This window comes from Mytilus californianus, unplaced genomic scaffold (genome assembly GCF_021869535.1).
Source record: "Mytilus californianus isolate M0D057914Y unplaced genomic scaffold, xbMytCali1.0.p SCAF_7, whole genome shotgun sequence".
NCBI lineage: Eukaryota > Metazoa > Mollusca > Bivalvia > Mytilida > Mytilidae > Mytilus > Mytilus californianus.
In genome coordinates, this window is record NW_026262723.1 from 82,639,766 (window position 1) to 82,657,875 (window position 18,110).

The 18,110-nt window shown below is 31.6% G+C and overlaps 1 protein-coding gene across 10 annotated transcripts in view; it reads right to left on the reverse strand.

The window, feature by feature from the left end:
• LOC127709319 (uncharacterized) overlaps positions 1-18,110 on the reverse strand; it is a 143,684-nt gene that overhangs the window by 99,642 nt on the left and 25,932 nt on the right. For 2 of the 10 annotated variants that reach the window (XM_052214788.1, XM_052214781.1), the window contains exons 3-8: positions 9,783-9,892; positions 9,049-9,187; positions 8,807-8,932; positions 7,876-8,028; positions 7,092-7,199; positions 4,345-4,416 (exon numbers count right to left, since the gene is read on the reverse strand). In XM_052214788.1, the coding sequence (XP_052070748.1) occupies positions 4,345-4,416; positions 7,092-7,199; positions 7,876-8,028; positions 8,807-8,932; positions 9,049-9,187; positions 9,783-9,892 (708 nt within the window). Of the gene's footprint in view, positions 1-4,344; positions 4,417-7,091; positions 7,200-7,875; positions 8,029-8,806; positions 8,933-9,048; positions 9,188-9,782; positions 9,893-10,235; positions 10,428-12,385; positions 12,514-18,110 lie in introns of those variants that run through there. The other 8 variants (XM_052214783.1, XM_052214789.1, XM_052214782.1 and 5 more) reach the window with 8 other exon arrangements.

The following is an 18,110-nucleotide window of genomic DNA, read 5'->3' on the forward strand; positions in this document are numbered from 1 at the left end:
AACAAACACGGTCATAGCGAATGAGTTTTACTATATAAATACCGTAAGATGGTGCCAAAGGTACATCACCGTCCAAAAAAGGAAAATTAACAATAGGGAACAAAAAATTGTCCCTTTTGTCGTAAATTTTAGTATAGAGTTTCCCGTGTAAAACTGAAAGATCTAAATCTAAGAAAGGACAGTTATTAGCGTTTAAATTTGATTTATCTAAAGTAAGTTCATTAGGGTAAATTTCGGTAGTATATTAAGAAAATTCTTGATTATATAGCGAAAAAATATCATCAAGATAACGGTAAGTGTTGTTGAATTTATTAATTAAATGCAATTTAGATGGGACTTTACTGAGTTTGGTTATAAACTGTGATTCATAACAGTACAAGAACAAGTCTGCTATTAAAGGGGCGCATCCGGTGCCCAAAGGAATACCTACAACCTGTCGATAAACTTTATTGCCGAAACCTACATACAAATTATCAGGGTGATAATTAACAGCTTCAATCATATCATAACACCTCCAGTAAGTATATCTAGCATATTTACCTTTCTCATCAGTGAAGACGGCTTTAAATGAGTTGCAGCAAATATATTTGCATTCAGATTTACCACGACCATTTAATTAAATAAGAAAACTTTTGTTGATAAGATTGTGTGGAAGTGTAGTGTAAAGAGTTGAATAGTCAAAACTGTCATCAAAATCAAAAGGACCATCAAAAGCACGAAATTTATCTAAAACATCCAAAGATTTTTTACTCTCCAAAAATAGTTAATTTCACTATTCTCATATGTTTTATTGATAGCAGTTAAAGCGCTAGTTAAAAGCAATGAAAGATAAGAACACTCACTAGAGGCCGAGATGAAACATTTTATTGTTTTTTTGTAGTTTAGGAAAGTGGAGCGCACGGACTTGAATGTAGAAGAATTTAAAATTTCATTCTTAATAATGTCCGTGTAGTATTTACGGCATACCACCACCACATTGTTGACTGCTTTGTCGGCCGGTACAAATACAAAAAGCTTTGGGAGTACTTGAAGTTTGTTTCTTATTCTAGAAATTGGCGTATTTTGTACGCTTTTATTTATTCTAAATTATTTTCAAAATGTGATATTCGAATATCCACAACATTCATATACTTATTTAAATAAGAATCAAGAGATTTTTTATCAGATCTTTCCAGTTTACACCAATTTTTACAATACGACGAAAGAGCGTCTTTTGTGACCTGACGACACTGTTTTCAACCTATTTTAGATATTTTGGTACTTTTTTCAAATAACCTCTCGGTCTTGAACGATATTGAGGTTCCCCGTATAATATGGCAATATGGATCATATCTAAAATTCGACGATTCACAGTCTCAAGTTAGAGGAGTATTATTTTCTACACTGACGTCTGATGTTACTGACGTATAATTAAGAATTTAACTTCTGCTGGGTTTTTATATGTATACGAAATAATAGGTGGTTCTGTGTTATCAAAAAAGGGAGGTATAAAGTTTTGAATGGCAGGGACATTAAATATACTCGATAAGTTGATGACATCAATATCTCTATAAATATATTTAATTGAGAGAAAATACCATTAATGATCTTCAAGTTTATCAAGTTTGATTGTTATTTGATCCAATAACATAATAATTGATGCCTACCATTGTTTTTAAATATAGATAGGAGATCATCAAGTATATTTTTATACTATGTTTAATTCGTCGATTTCGATTGATACGTTTGTCATGAGACCTATTATAACGTTGTCTTTTATCAACAATATTCGTGATATCAACTTAAGAAGTTTTAGATATGCGCCCGTGTGCCATAATATTGTCATTTAGACCCAGGGGATATGCTGTCTGCAGTCGTTTAATCCAAGACAATTCGATAATTTTACGGGAATCATGAAATTTTTCATACGATTGCCCTTGATGTTTCTGGATCGTTTCGAGTGGTTCGAAACTTATACATTTAATATTGTGATTGTGTTTACCTAAATTGTAGTAAATTATACTTATGAATTTCTAAAGTTTTCGGAAGCGGTATAGATGTTGCTGTGTTCGTTAAAAAAATTCCAGTCCTGTTTTTCCTACATAATGTATACCACACTTTGCCTTTGTACAAGTACCAGATAAAAGAGGCCTTGAGTTTTTAATGTAATGTCACAGGAAAAGGAAAGCGAAAAATCTCTCCCGTTCACTGTTGACCTAACAGTATTATTAGAAGATAATCTAGAGTAGGTTAATCATTTTCTGGCATTGCACGGGAATATTTGTGGATATCCACGTGCATTTTTATTTGATAATCTGGCTGCAGCGGCATTGCCACCTTTGACACAATTGTAAAAAGTGCTAAATAAAGAAGGGGAATTTCGATTGACGGCGGTTGATTTTATATTTGAAATGCGGTTTTTTGAACACGTGCAAGTTCTTGAAGGAGTGATGTATTTTATTTTCTTGCCATTCCGTAAAATCATGATTTATTAAGGGTAATGAGAAAATTAAATGAGGCCGAAAGTCATAACATTGAAAAAGGATTACAATTATAACGGAATATATAAACAATTCATACAGCAGTCGAAGAATTCTCATAAAAACTATATTGAACAGCCTTACAGAATGACGTTTGTATAATAAAACAGACATATAACAAACACTGGTCCGAAAAAAACAGTTATATCGTAGTACATTTATTAAAGACAGAAAAGGAAAATTTATAAAATCACACCTGCTCTATCCAAAAAAGATTTTTACAGTGTAGTGTACTACTATTGGGACAAATTATATCAAAATTATAGAAAAGTCTATAGGCTGTCACTTAAAGCAATTACAATTTTATGTAAAGGGGTGTATAATACAGTTTGACAGCTTTAGATCTAGACATACTAATTATTGACCATTTCAAACTGGACCAGATCACTACTTTACCTACATGTAAAAATTACTCCAAATTGTTTATACATGTAACCTCCACACATACTATTTTATGTATACAATATAGATACATAAATTTGGAAGGTGTAAGAAAAGAATGTACGCAAGTTATACACTGTCCTCACTAGGGACTGTATTTGTAGACAACGAAAATTAAATGACGATAACTGTCCCGGGACCTAATACAAGACAAATACAGAATGATATAAAAATTCTTAGTAAAACCATAGAAGAGGGCTGGGATAAAATACAGTAAAAGAAATAGAACATTAATAAAATGAAATATGTGACAGCTCTTTCACAAGCAAAAAAATCTAACTGTGAGTCTATATAAACATTCTGTGAGCAAATACGTATAGAAACAATGTCCAAAATATAATGAAACTCAGAGGAATACTATCAGGACAGTCTCTTGTATCAGTTGCAAGTCTGATGGCGATAATAGGCAAACATTTTGTAAAGTTTCTAAAATATAAATGAAACAAAACGTTTTGAAAGTTGACTTTGTATATGTATTTATTTTTATTTACTTTAATATCAAATCGAGTGGTCTGCCCTTATTCGACTATAATCGGACATGGTGGTGGTTCCTGTGACAGGCAGGAAAATGAAAGTTAACTGTTACGTACGTTGATTGTATTTATTTGGGGGAAAATAACTAGAAATAACTAAAGGTAGTTGCCTTCAAGCAAACTTGACTGCTCAAGGTACCAAATACTGACAATGGCAGTCGTCTATTCAAATACATCTTAGGAAAACCATTTAACTGATTATATTATTACATGAATGAACCTTAAACCCAAACCTTAATATATATGTTTCCTTTTGACACACTTTTGTGAATACCTTGCTGTTGACAAGTTTTAGACAAAAAAATCATGAAGAGGATTTGAACTGAAAAATTGTGAAAACCTATATTTTCATGTTATTTACTAGGAGAGACAGAAGCAGAAGATACCAAAAGGATATTAAAACACATTAGTCGATGAAAAGGAATATATATCTTATGATGGAAATTATGCGATTTATCTTGTTATAACTGTTTTTACAAAAACAAAATATTTTTTGTTTGACTCCATTTTTTAACGTAGCGATATAATAGTAACACAGATAGTTTAATTTTATATAAGAATGTTCAGTAAATTTAACTTGTTTGTTTTGTAACAAGAAAACGAGTTTCATGATCCAAATTTTCCCTTTTCTCCCCCCCCCCCCCTCCCCCTGCTTCCAGATGTTTGTAGCATTTATATTTAAATCATGTTGTTCGATTTTTTTATTTTTCTTTTATTCAGTGTTGTACGGACTTACGTTTGTGTTTTTGATAATTATCCATTTTAGATATGATGTTGTTTTTATCATTTTCAATTTCGATTCTTGATGTTCCCTGGGTATTTCCTATATATTTACTTAGGATACAACTTACCAGGTAAAGGAAGAGTTATGTAACGTGGATACCTATCATTTGATTTACTGTTATCGATCATATTCTTCATTTCTAAAAATATAAGTACCATTACATTTACACTCTATCTATCAACATTTCCTGTAAGCGGGATCACTTACATTTTTTGAAGATATAATATGTAAAAAAAACTATATTAAATGCTTTCTATACTATTTGTTTCAACTAATAACTGTTAATGAATATATGCAAAGTTTAAATCTTATTTTAAAACCCTTTTTTCTCATAGAAAAAAATATTTGTCAAATTAGAACCGATCGAGCAAATAACAGAAACTTGATAACATAAAGCTCCAAGCTTTACCATAGTTTAGAAATAATATATATATAAGTCTGAAAATTAAACACAACAGTGTTAGAATTAGATTTTTATGCCGACAAATTTTTGTCCCTCAACGGGATTTGAACTCACACCTTTGATACACTACAGCACCAATCGCTTAGCCCCATGTCTAGTGTTCTGGACCACTCGACCACATTCGCTATATAAAAATATAACTTCAATAGTCGTAGTGTTACCACGTCACATAAGGCGAATATCTATATATATGAACATTGAACTATTTTGATTATGCCATTATGTATCTATTATTAAACGCTTCATAAATATTTTAACCCAGGGAAAAATAAAACTCGAAACACCTGAGAGAAGAATTAAAAACATGTGATACCAATCAAATCACTGCTGACAGCCCTTAAATAAGGTGTACATATTACAAAGACACCTGTCTATTGAAAAACATTGATATGTTTGTTAGATATTGTGTCGTTGGTTTGCTGTCTCAGCGACGTAAACAGCATATTTTTCATATTTTGTGCATATAGTTCTTCAACTCTAATCGAGATTATATGTTCAGCACGTTTTGGAGTCATATATATATTTTTTTCTGGATTATCAAGAAAAAAAACATTTCTATAACCTAAAAATGGAAAACCATTTTTTCAAGCTACGCTATTTTTTTCCCCTACATTTTGTTAGATATTTCAAATATCAATGGAATACATATAACGATAAAAAAATACAGTATTAACACTGCAGATCACAATGACTGCTGATGAAAGCCATAGAGGAAAGTCGGTATTTTCAGAAATTTTTTTAAAAACTTTTTACTGATATAAAATTATTATTTTTAACAACAGAGGCTACATTAAAATGTCTTTTGTTGTGTTTACTTTTTTCAGTCTTTGCAAAAAGACTTTGCAAGCCAGTGTAATGTAATTATTGATAACTCGTCTAAAATATGCCTAAAATAGTGCAACTGGACGGCAAGAAAACCACATTTAATCAACCAATTTATTAATTAGCCTAGGACCTAAAATATGCGACTTGAATGTAATGTTTATTGGTGAATATGATAACAGTACTAGCAAATAATTTGTTCTTACTACAAAATGTAAGATCTCCAACTAGTCGTTGAAGATCTCACACACAACTTAAAAAAATGAAAACTGCGACTAGAAAATCATTTTCTTTGATCATTTTGTCATATAAATCCTCCAAATACCCTTTTTCCAATTTATAAAGAGTTCATCTCTTACATTTTGTATTTGAAATATACATACCGCAATGCTTGGCTTGAGGGTTTATGCTTCTTATTTTTTTTAAAAGTTAAAAGAGTTTTGTTTATCAAATTATTATCCAAAGTGGTTTTACGTGTCATCAAATTTATTTGTCAAAGTATGTCTTAAAAAGTATTTTGGAAATACATCTGTTATCATTTCTGAATTTCAGTGTTACTTATTCCATATATTTTTGGCATATCATGTTACGACATAAAGCATAGTCAGTACGTTTTTCTTTAAGAGTACTTGCATAAACGAACTGATACATATGTCTGTCAGTTTTCAGTTCATATGTAATTGTGCTTAATCTAAGCTTGATACGAACGCCTATAAAGTAGATGTTATATTTTAGGTCTTCTTTGAATTAATTAAGATTAGTCCAGAAACGCGTGTTGTGTGCATTAAAATTATGTCATTTTTTCTAGCAGTAATAAATATTTGCAGTAAGAATTTCAGTTTTATTGAATATTGTTTATTGTTCATTTCTCGATATCTCTTCTTTTCAAGTGTATTTCAGTGTTAAAATACATTACATTACAATGGTGTTAATACATTGCCAACACTACACAGTTATGATATACATCATAAATATATACGTAAATACTTTACGCTAGCACAGCTGTGAATTGCTCAACTGTCCCTTATTAACTCGAAAGATTAAGGTTTAGCTTATAGGACATTTAATCACAAGATCATAAATAACATAATTAGCAAATTATTTTCCAAGTTATTTCGTAGAAGACATTTTTGAGATAATTTTATTCGTAAAGCATACGCATATTTACTGGCCATTTGCAACATTATTCCCAAATAAAACACAATTTTATCAATTCTTAAGTTCCATACCTCACATGTATGCTATTAACGTCGGGTTGACTTGATAGATCGTTTCTTGATATCCAGTATTTCTGGTATCATTAGATGATTGTATTAGAATGGTAAATTGATGATTTCACGAGAAAATTATACTTTTATTTTTATCATTTTTTAAAAATTAGAAAAAAACAGTTAATGAATTAAATCTGCAGTCCCTACAAATGAACAACATAAATTCAAAATTATAACGCAAAATTGCACAAATTGTTCGCTTTAAATAAAATTTCAAAACACGACATAAAACATAAAAAAGTAGAACTTAACACTTACGATCACCTGAACATAGGAAGGGAAACTGAGATGTACAATTTTCAACAATAAAATATTTCGATTCCGCATTTGAGACGGCAAGACAAAATTCTTTTCCTGTATGTTTTCCTGTAAATATAAAATATAATTATAATAACCGAATGTTCCCTTGTCATGAGCAACAGGACGGATGCCAGCATTTGAGCAGGATTTGAATATGATTTAAGAGCAGCTGAGATGTTTTTTTTTTCTTATACAAAAGATGTTTTTAAAACTTTGGAGTAGATGATTATTATACGAATTCCTGACTTATATTGAACAATCTAATTTTTTATGTTTCTTTTTATTTATCCCAAATAAAGTTTATGTTTTATATTTAAAAAATAATGAAATATAAAGTAAAGATATGTTTCTTATACACATTCTGAATAACATTGGCATTACCTCAACTACAATCATCATTTAAAATACCACAATAGATTAATCTGAGTAAAGCATTTTTTGTTGTTTGGAAATTAATGGCAACACCAACAAACATTGAAAAATACTTGACAGAAAAATACCCAAGAATGTTTTGAATAGTTCAATCAAATCAGATTAAAAGGAATAAGTTTTTTTATACCAGCATGAGGGGACCAATCTCACCAAGTGCTTTAAGTTATTTTACCAATTTCACTTAACTGCTCAGAGTGCATCCTTAAACATGTGATAAAACGAACAGATTAGAGCAGACAAAAAAAAAAGCGTAAATAATATATCTGACGATAATATGCAAATCAAGACAAAAGATATATAATAAAGTTACCATTAACCACGGTATGTGACCTAAAAATCGGAGTCCAATAAGAAATGCCTGCTTTAGCCTTGTTTCCTATTGTATTTCTTTTATACAGTACGGAACTTCCCTGTTTCAAACAAAACTCTTGATATTCATACCATGACTTAGGTATCAACTCAGCTGCAATAATTATTATAAAAGTATTAGACGCACATTCAATGAATTAATAATCAGCCAATTTAACCGAATAAAATCGTATTTTTATATTTATTACCAACCCCGTACAAATGATGACACGATGATGTAATTTACAATTAATAGTTTTTAGGGCGGAAACAGGAAAGTATCATGCCTTCAAAAGTCTATTGTTTACAGTACACTGATTTTTACAGATATTTCACTCATTTCAATGAAGACCAGTTTAAATGTTACGCTTATTCATGCACACACAAAGAAAATGATGACACATCTGTCATGGAATTGTTACTTTTACATGTTACTTAACTTATGATAATATCTTGCTACTTTTCGTAGATGGAAAAATAAACACAATATAAAGTTTTTTTTTTTTAAATACCTTCATCAGGATCTCTCAAAACCAAATACTTGATGGACAAAACTGCTTAAATACCTGCTTACACGAGGAGCTGTATGGCGAAAGGGGCATACAAAGTATTGCTAAATTCAATTAAATTCAACCTTGCTTAAGGGAGTTTGAACCTTAGTTTCTTAATAATTTCGAAATATATAAACTGGGAAGAAAAGTATAAATCATGTCAGTACCGAAGCACTGACTAATGATGTGATGATATCACAAGCAGTAGAATCGCTGCGTCCGAACGATGTTTTGGATTTACTTTCATCAGAAACATTCACAAAAATTTGAAAGCCTATACTCATTTAATACTTGAATACATGAGATCTATATTACCACGGGTAAATATTAAAAAAAACTTACATGACGTATTTTTACATCCAAATAAATATGTTGCATTGCAGTCACGGATCAAATACTTGCTTTTGTCTTTGGTTGTTGTTAGACACTCTTTTTCTATATACGCTTTTGTTGACTCTATGTTTAAATCTGCAAATAAAAAAAGTATTGCTATTAAATTTCTTTTCAGTTATGTTGTGGATTTTCAGTGTCGAGTAAAATTGATAAAAATTAAAAAGAGTAAGACAAAAATATTTAATGTTTACCTTCAACAAATGTAAACACCAGAGCTGACCGACCGGAACTACAAGGAGTGTAGCTGGCATTGCTACATTTTGTTCTGCAGTCATTTATGTCACCTATGTTAATTTCAGGTTTATAAGTAAGGCAGTAGCATCTAGAGCTCTGAAAAAGTACAGATTAATATTAATATAATATGTACTATGGAGAAGACAAAACTTCTCTCAGTGTCTAAATTTAAAACCTCAAAAGCATTACTATAAGTTGTGAAAGAAAGAAATTAAAAACATTGGAAAGCCATAGGTCAATGGATCACAGATACCACTTTTAAAGAGTTAAAGAAAATAATTATTCACAAAAACGAAAGAAGTTATAATGTCAAATTGACTACAGATTTATGATTTATCCAAAAGTAATCTGCATATTTTTTCTCATATTTTAAACAGTGATTAATTTTTATTTCAAATGTACTTCTTTACTAGCTATCCATGATTTGAGAATTATTTTTCTTAAATTTAGGCAATGAAACGACATATAAGTTGATTAAATATTATTCCAATATTCACTAGATAAAATGATTGTATTAAGGAATTGTCACTTATAATGACAGTCGTGGTTGAAAGTTTACCAGATTGGTCAATAATAAATAAAAAGGATAACAGGAATGAAACAAATACTGTACAGCACAACATATCCTTACCTGTTCATACTCGCATACACATTTTTACCTTCTTGCGTTTGCGCAATTGAAAAAAAATACCTTAATTATAAAGTAGGTAGTAGATGCATCATCAGTACAATGTCTTAAACAATCTTCAGTCGTTTTTACACTTATCCCAAAATCCATAGGTGAAAAACTTCTGCCACATCCTGTCAATTAAAGCATTAAAGTCATTCAACTGGTTTCTTACTATGTTTTATCTCAAACTGCCATTGCAAAAAAAAAAAAAAAAAACATACTCGTACAGGAGCAAAAAAATCAGGTGTGGAAGTAACAGAGTGAGTGCTTTTGATATTTTAATTACACATCTTCATTTGTAGAGAAAAATTTGATAAGGCAATGAAACTACTAAACTAAATGTTTTATTTGAAATCAAATGTCTAATTTTTCCGGATTTAAAAACTATTTTTTGTGTTCAGCATATTTTTTGATAATGTTCAGCATATTTTTTGATAATAATCACTACTGGTGTAATTCAGATACGGAACATACCTATTAACGCAGCCCATTTTGTGTATTTAATTACTGTTCCTGTCCAAGCTTTTTCTGCTTTCTTATAATCCATGTAACTCGATGATTTATTAGATATGACAGTGGTGTTTATCTTTTCTATCACTGGAAGAGAGCACACATCTGAACTAGTTGCCCAGCTACTTTCTGGGAATCCGATGAAAACTGAACATCCTAGCAATAAAAAAATAAAAATATAATGTTCTATTAAACCAAAACGACATGTATTTAAATAACCAAAACATTTACCTACTTTAGGAGTTCAAATTTCAGTGAATATGATTTCACATTAATTTTGCTGTTTTTTTAATTATTGAGAACTAAAATGAGTTGGATCACCTCCTTGCTGCCAAATTTGGGCAGCAGCTATATATATATATAAACAAGTTTAAATTGATAACAACGTTCAAACCTATGATTGCGTTGGATAAAAACCGCAATTTTTATACGTGTGCATGCAAAACAAATTTTTTGTTAGAGGGGTCTAAATACAGCACAAACAACATTTTCCAAAAGACCAAAAAAGTGAAAAAGTATATTTTAACAAAACGCATTTGACTAACAGGTCGAACAACAAATGTTCATAAACCCTGCTGACTGCCATTGGCGATTGCCAAATAAACGGATCACCGATGTAAAAATGGATCTTAATTATAAATTTAATACTAAACAGAAAACAATAAACTTGCGGAAAAGATGATATACCGCAAACAAAAGGTGCAAAGGTTTTTGTACACCATATCCGGATTTCGACAATTAATGTCTCTTCAGTGATGTTAGGAATCGATACTGTATTTGGAAAGCCATACAATTTACCTCAATTAAGGATAGAATCTTGAATTTTGAGGAGTCAAAATAGGATGAACGGATCCTATAAACCCAAAGGCAAATATAATACAAGCCCAAACGAAAAAATATAAACAAGTCTAAATTGAAAACAACGTTCAAACCTATGATTGCGTTGGATAAAAACCGCAATTTTTATACGTGTGCATGCAATTATATGAGTTCGAATCCCGGCCAGGGAAGAACACAAATTTGATTCCGCAAATTTACAGATCTAACATTGTTGGGCTGTTATTTAGACGAATTATATATACAGAATGTGTTTTCAGCCTTGTATCACCATCACTGGTGATCCGATGGATAAAATCTGTCGTAGAGTTGTCACTGGTTCAGACGTTATTATTATTATTATATATAAATCTAAATTGAAAACAACGTTGAAACCTATGATTGCGTAAGATAAAAACTGCAATTTTTATACCTGTGCATGCAAAACTAATTTCTTGGTAGAGGGGTCTAAATACAGTACAAACAACATTTTTAAAAAGACCAAATGAGCGAAAAAGTATATTTTAACAAAACGCATTTGACTAGCAGGTTGAACAACTGATGTTCTTAAACCTTACTGACTGCCATTGGCGATTGCCAAATAAACGGATCACAGGATGTAACAAAATAGATCTTATTATTAATTTATTACCAAACAGAAAAAAATAAACTTGCGGAATATATATATATAGAGGATATATTTCCAGCTTAAGGAAGTCCGTACTCCATGGCTTGCATTTCCTTTATGATATTTTGAAAGTTATTGAGAATCGCTGCTTATATTAAAGCTATTGTTCCAGTAGTTCGATAGTAAAGCTGAAGACGTTTTGTTGGAGAAATCTAAATATTCTGGAATATCTGTGTTACATAGATCATCACAAGTATGTTTCAGTTATCATAAGCAATAATCCCGTCCTCCTTATAACAAGTTTTCATCTGTCATGAACAACACCAAGGGTGCATCTACAAAAGCAAGATTTCCCTACCTGTTTCAAGAACTAAATTCATCCCGTTGTGTTGGTGGGATTCATGACGAATATTACGTTTTTTCGTTTTTACAACTGTGTTGTTTGTTCTTAATGTATTTATGGATTTTGATTGCACCATGCTCTCTTACTTTTTCTCTGTTATAACTGTTGTTTCAATTTTAAGAAAACAAGTCAATATTTAAAATTGATGAGTCATTGCTAATTTGGCAAATAACCCACTGCAAAGCAGCAAGCATATTAGAGAAATGTATGTCATTATCAATAAAAGTTTATATTTTTATACATGAAATGATTGAATGAATAACTTACCAGAAACTGAGATTAAAATGAGCAAAATATATAGCTGCGTTATATCATTCATTTCTGTTAAATGAATGACTATATTTTGATGAAGTATATTTTAATAATTTCCTTACATGACTTCATATATGACATCATTGCGCCGGAAAAACCAATTACATCTAAATTTGGTAAAGCAAATGTTTATCACTAGAACTCAAATTTTGAGTGACAAGTTGGGTGGTTACATTAAAATTAAAACCTTTTTAACAATTCGTAGTGTCAATGGTTTCCTGTAACTAGATCATTTTTTTTAGTTAAGCCTTTTTAGTTAAAATATTAAATGCATTTTGATTTTTCTTTCAAACGTTTGAGACTATTCGTACCTGGTGTCATTTAGCTCAGAAACACATGCTGTTCAAAATGCGTAAAAGTTACCGTATCAACCTTTATTTACTACCACTTGATGGCTTTTGCTTGTAGTGGACTGTCTCTAGTGGGAAAATCTGCTTCCTGAATAGTTCGTCATTGCTTACATGATAAAAATAATACTTTCAGTTTGAGTAATATGGAGATGAACTGAGACTAGACTCCGTCCGAAAGGTTGATCAAAAGATTAAGATGATGCTTAGGCGCATATTCATACATAGCCGTCGCAAGTACAAAAAGAGATTAGCATCTTGCATAGTTCTTCAATTTCACTTTCTGGTATATTGATAATGTCTTATAACTCAATAACCCATATTTCAATGAGTTCGTGTTTTTTCAATTATCCCAATGAACTTAAGAATAATGATATACTTCTAAAGCTAGAATACGGTCTGCTTCAAATCTTCATCTTTTCCTCTATAATGACAAAGTTGGACAAACATGAATACTTTCCAATAAACAACTTCCCGTTTCTCAACAGTAACATAACCTTTGCCCCATCGTACGCCATTTACACATATCAATTTTAGAATACGTTACGCTCGGGCATGTTTACAATTTATGGCGTTCATTAGATCTTTAAATATCAAAATAGTCGTCTGATCTGCAAATTTACCGTTTGTGTGCCATCCCGATTGTGCCATGTGTGCTGAGTTTGCATATGTCGACACACCAGGTCTCGTTCTTGTTTTGTGTCTTTTTGGAGTTCATGCGATTCTTTCATTTTTTATTTCTATCTTCTAAATAAGTTTATGAGATAGAGCATCGATGAACTACTGTTGCTTCGAATTATAGTATTTTAACAATTGTCAAAAAGTATTTTTAATATTCTCAATTTTGCCAAAAACACATTGCGTCGAGCATATGTATTTTGTAAATAAAACATAATCAATGTTAACATGTTTAATTGATAAATTCAACAACACTTACCGTTATCGTGATGATATTTTTTCGTTAAATAATCAAGAATTCTCTAAATATACTGCCTAAATTTACACAAAGGATTTAGATAAATCAAATATTGACAGCAAGAACGTTCTTTTCTAGATTGAGATATTTCAGTTTTACAAGAGAAACTCTAGACAAAAATTTACGACAAAAGCGACGATTTTTGTTTTCTTATTGTTAATTTTCCTTTTTTTGGACGGTGATGTTCCTTTGGCACCGCCTTACAGTGTTTATATTTCACAACTCGTTAGCTATGAACGTGTCTGTAATGACGTTTTTTTTATTTCAATGAGCTTAATCTATGTATTACTAGCAAATTATAAAGTCAGGAATTTCGTTACCACAAATTACTTAAAACCTTGTACTTAATTATTCCATAGATACAAAGATTTGGTTCGCAAGATGGGCTGTACCTGTAGAAAACGTATTTCAAACGGTAAAGCACACCCAAATTTTTACAGGAATGTTGTTTACCGAGCCGGAAATTAAGATACGATCCAGGTAAACTTATCAATCCTTTAAATAAACTTATTCAACACTGTAATTAGATCTTTGAATATTGTTTTCATTGGTATAAATATTGATTTTGTTATCTGTAAGTTAAAACCATACTTAATATTATTGTTATACACATATGCATATTCACGGTACCACAATCTGTCGATACCTATATATTGGAATTGCACATGTTTTTCTTTTACTGTTAATGACGTCTTTACACTAAATTCATTGTTTTTTATGTGTACTGATTGATATTTAGTCTTAGATACAAAGGGACAATTGAGCCTTTCTCATCACTTGGCGTCCGTCGTCCGTCGTCGTTAACATTTACAAAAATCCTCTCCTCTGAAACTACCAGCCCAAATTTAACCAAACTTGGCCACAATCATTATTAGGGTATCTTGTTTAAACAGTGTGTCCGATAAACCCGCCTGCCAACCAACGTTGCCGTAATGGCTAAATAAAAGCAACAGTAGTATACCGCTGTTCAATAGTCATAAATCTATTTAACTGAAACAATCCGGGTCACAAACCAAAACCGAGGGAAACACATCAACTATAATAGGAAAACAACGGAACAGCAAAAATACTGAACTGCTTCAAAAACAAAAGCCAACATATATAGAAATAGACTATTTGATAACAACTGCCATATTCCTGACTTGGTAAAGGACATCATGGACATTTTAAGAAAAAATTTTGGGTTGAACCTGGTTTTATGGCTAGCCAAACCGCCAGCTTATATTGCAATGTTAAAAATTTCGCTAAAATGACAACATTTCGTGACAGGAATACATTACAACTAAACGCAAGAACACTCAGGACAGATACATACATAAATAAATAATATAATAGTACATGACAACATGTAAACCATAGAATAAAAACGGACACCTCTCATTTACACCACAATAGAATTATGAACTGTGCGTCACACGAAAAGTGACGTCACAGGTAAATTTGTAAAAATAGAATATACAATTGGGATTAAGTTTGTAATGATGTTATTTTATGTATTTTCTAACCACTAAAAACAGATTATAGGGGTAAAATGCAAGTTTTGTCTATTATCTTGAAAACTGCTTTAAATAGAGAAAATCTGCCCAAGCAGAAATGTTCCAAATCATGAGATCTATATTGTCCGTTTACCACAAATCTGGCGGACGACTTCTTATAGGAGTTATTTCCATTTCATGACGAATGTTTATCAATTTTTATGCCCCAACTAGGGGCATTATGTTTTTTGGTCTGTGCGTCCGTTCGTTCGTCCGTTTGTCCGTCCGTCCGTTTGTTCGTCAGTCCCGCTTCAGGATAAAGTTTTTGGTCAAGGTAATTTTTGATGAAGTTGATGTCCAATCAACTTGAGACTTAGTACACATTATCCGTATTATATGATCTTTCTTATTCTAATGCCAAATTAGAGTTTTGACCCCAATTTCACGGTCCACAGAACAAAGAAAATGATAGAGCGAGTGGGGCATTCGTGTGCTATGGACACATTCTTGTTTTTTATTCTTTTTTGCATTTTATCTTGAAAATGACAATAGATAGAGAGAAACTTTAACAGCAAAAATGATCAGCAAGACAACATCTACAAATAAGTTAAAATAATTGATATCGTCAGATGACTACATTTTGAAGATATTGCCCTTTATTGACGATTTTTACAAATGTTTTACCTTTTTGCCTTATATCTGAAAAAAATAGATAGACAGAAACTTAAATAAGCAAAAATTATCAGCAAGACTAGATCTACGAATAAGTTAACATTGTTGAATCGTCAGATGACCTTTTATTGGAGCTGTTACCCTTCAATGACGATTTTTACCATGTTTTTGAGTTTTGCCTCATATCTGAAAACCTATAAGAGATAGATAGGAACTTAAGAAAGCAAAAATGATCAACAAGGTAAAATCTACAAATAAGTCTACTGTCCAAATTATTCAGTTCACTCCTTATTGTATTAATTGCTCTTTAATGACGATTTTGATCAATAAAATTTAGAATGGAAATGGGGAATGTGTCAAAGAGACAACAACCCGACCAAAGAGCAGAAAACAGCCGAAGCCCACCAATGCGTCTTTAACACATTGAGACAATCCAGCACCCGGAGGCGTGCTTCAGCTGGCCACTAAACAAAATGTGTACTAGTTCAGTGATAATGGACGTCATACTAAACTCCAAAACATATAAATGAACTAAAATTAAAAATCATACAAGACTAACAAAGGCCAGAGGCTCCTGACTTGGGACAGGGGCAAAAATTCGGCGGGGTTAAACATGTTTTGTGAGATCTCAACCCTCCCTCTATACTTGTTTAGTGGTCTGTCTATTATCTTGATAACTATTATAAATAGATAGACACTTTAAATCGCCAAAAAAACAAAACAAAAACAGCAAAACAAGATATACAAATACGTCAAATTTTGCCGAAATCGTTAGTGGACTCTTTAGAAGAGTGATTTTACCCTTTTTTGTGTAATGGGCAAAAGAAGATAGAGAGAAACTGTAAACAGAAAAATTATTAGCAATACAAGATCAACATAAAAAGATATTTTTGTCATGCATTCTATTCTAGTCCACAATGTTGGAGAGTGTCCATTGATGAAGATGCATATAGGCTTAGGTGAGCGACCCAGGCTCTTTAGAGCCTATAGTTAATAAGTTGTTATTGGCTTAGAACTAGCTTTCAATAATTGCGAGCATTCTCAGATACGTACTTTATGTCTGCGCTTTTGTTAGTTGTTTTTATGGTTTTCTACTTTCTATAGTTTGTTCTTATGTTGCACTGCTTCGCCACTGTCTAATGTTAGGGGAAGGGTTTGACTCCAGCAAACATGTTTAACTCCGCCAGATTCTGTATGTGCCTGTTCCAAGTCAGGAGCCTGTAATTCAGTGATAGTTGTTTTTTGCTGTATATCATATTTCATTTTGTCTATTGTTTTGTACATCAATCAGGCTGTTAGTTTTTTCGTTTGAATTGTTCTACATTTGTCATTTCGGGGCCTTTTATGCGTATGGTTATTGATCATTGTCGAAGGCCGTACGGTGACCTATGGTTGTCAGTTTCTACGTCACTTGGTCTCTTCTGGAGATTTGTCTCATTGACAATTATACCACATCACATCATCTTATTTTGATTTTGTCCATCCTTGGTGATAGAAAAGTGTATCAATTTTAAAATTTCAATTTTGGTGATGCCTGAGGATTAGATAAGTTTCCATTACCAATCCGCTATTGCATAATCCCTAATTAGTTAATATATCTTATAAACTTTTTTTTTTATAGAAGAACATTTAAATATGACGGTTAAAGTAAGATCTGCTTACCCTTCCGAAGCACATGAGACCACCCTAATATTCTGATAGGAATCGTGTTGCTAGTTTAATAGTTTTCTCTGTAATGTTTTGTAAACTTGTCTGACTTTTCATCGACTTTTGTTTTTGCCATGGCGCTGTTAGTTTCTCTCTAATGTCTCTTTGGTATCTTTCGCCTCGTTTTGCTAGCATAAGATTATAACCCGTCTAACAAAACATTTGTTGGCCTTTTGATGATTTGTTGCTTAGCTTAGGTATTGTCAAAAAATAAGGAGATGAGATAATTATCCACCAAGGTTTAAATGATGAAGATATTAGCAATCTAAGGTCACGATTCGGACTTCAACAATGGGAATAATCCATACCGTATAGTCACCAATAGAAGGCCCCGACATAAAAAGATGTGAAATGTTCTACAAAATCTGAGTAGCAGCTGCAAGTTGAGAAATGTATTCTGCATACGAACTATAAGTTGGAATATTGCTGCTAAGGTGAAGAAAATTTATAATTTCAAAATTGAAATCGTCTCGTTTGTCATAGATTCAGCTGGTACTAAGAAG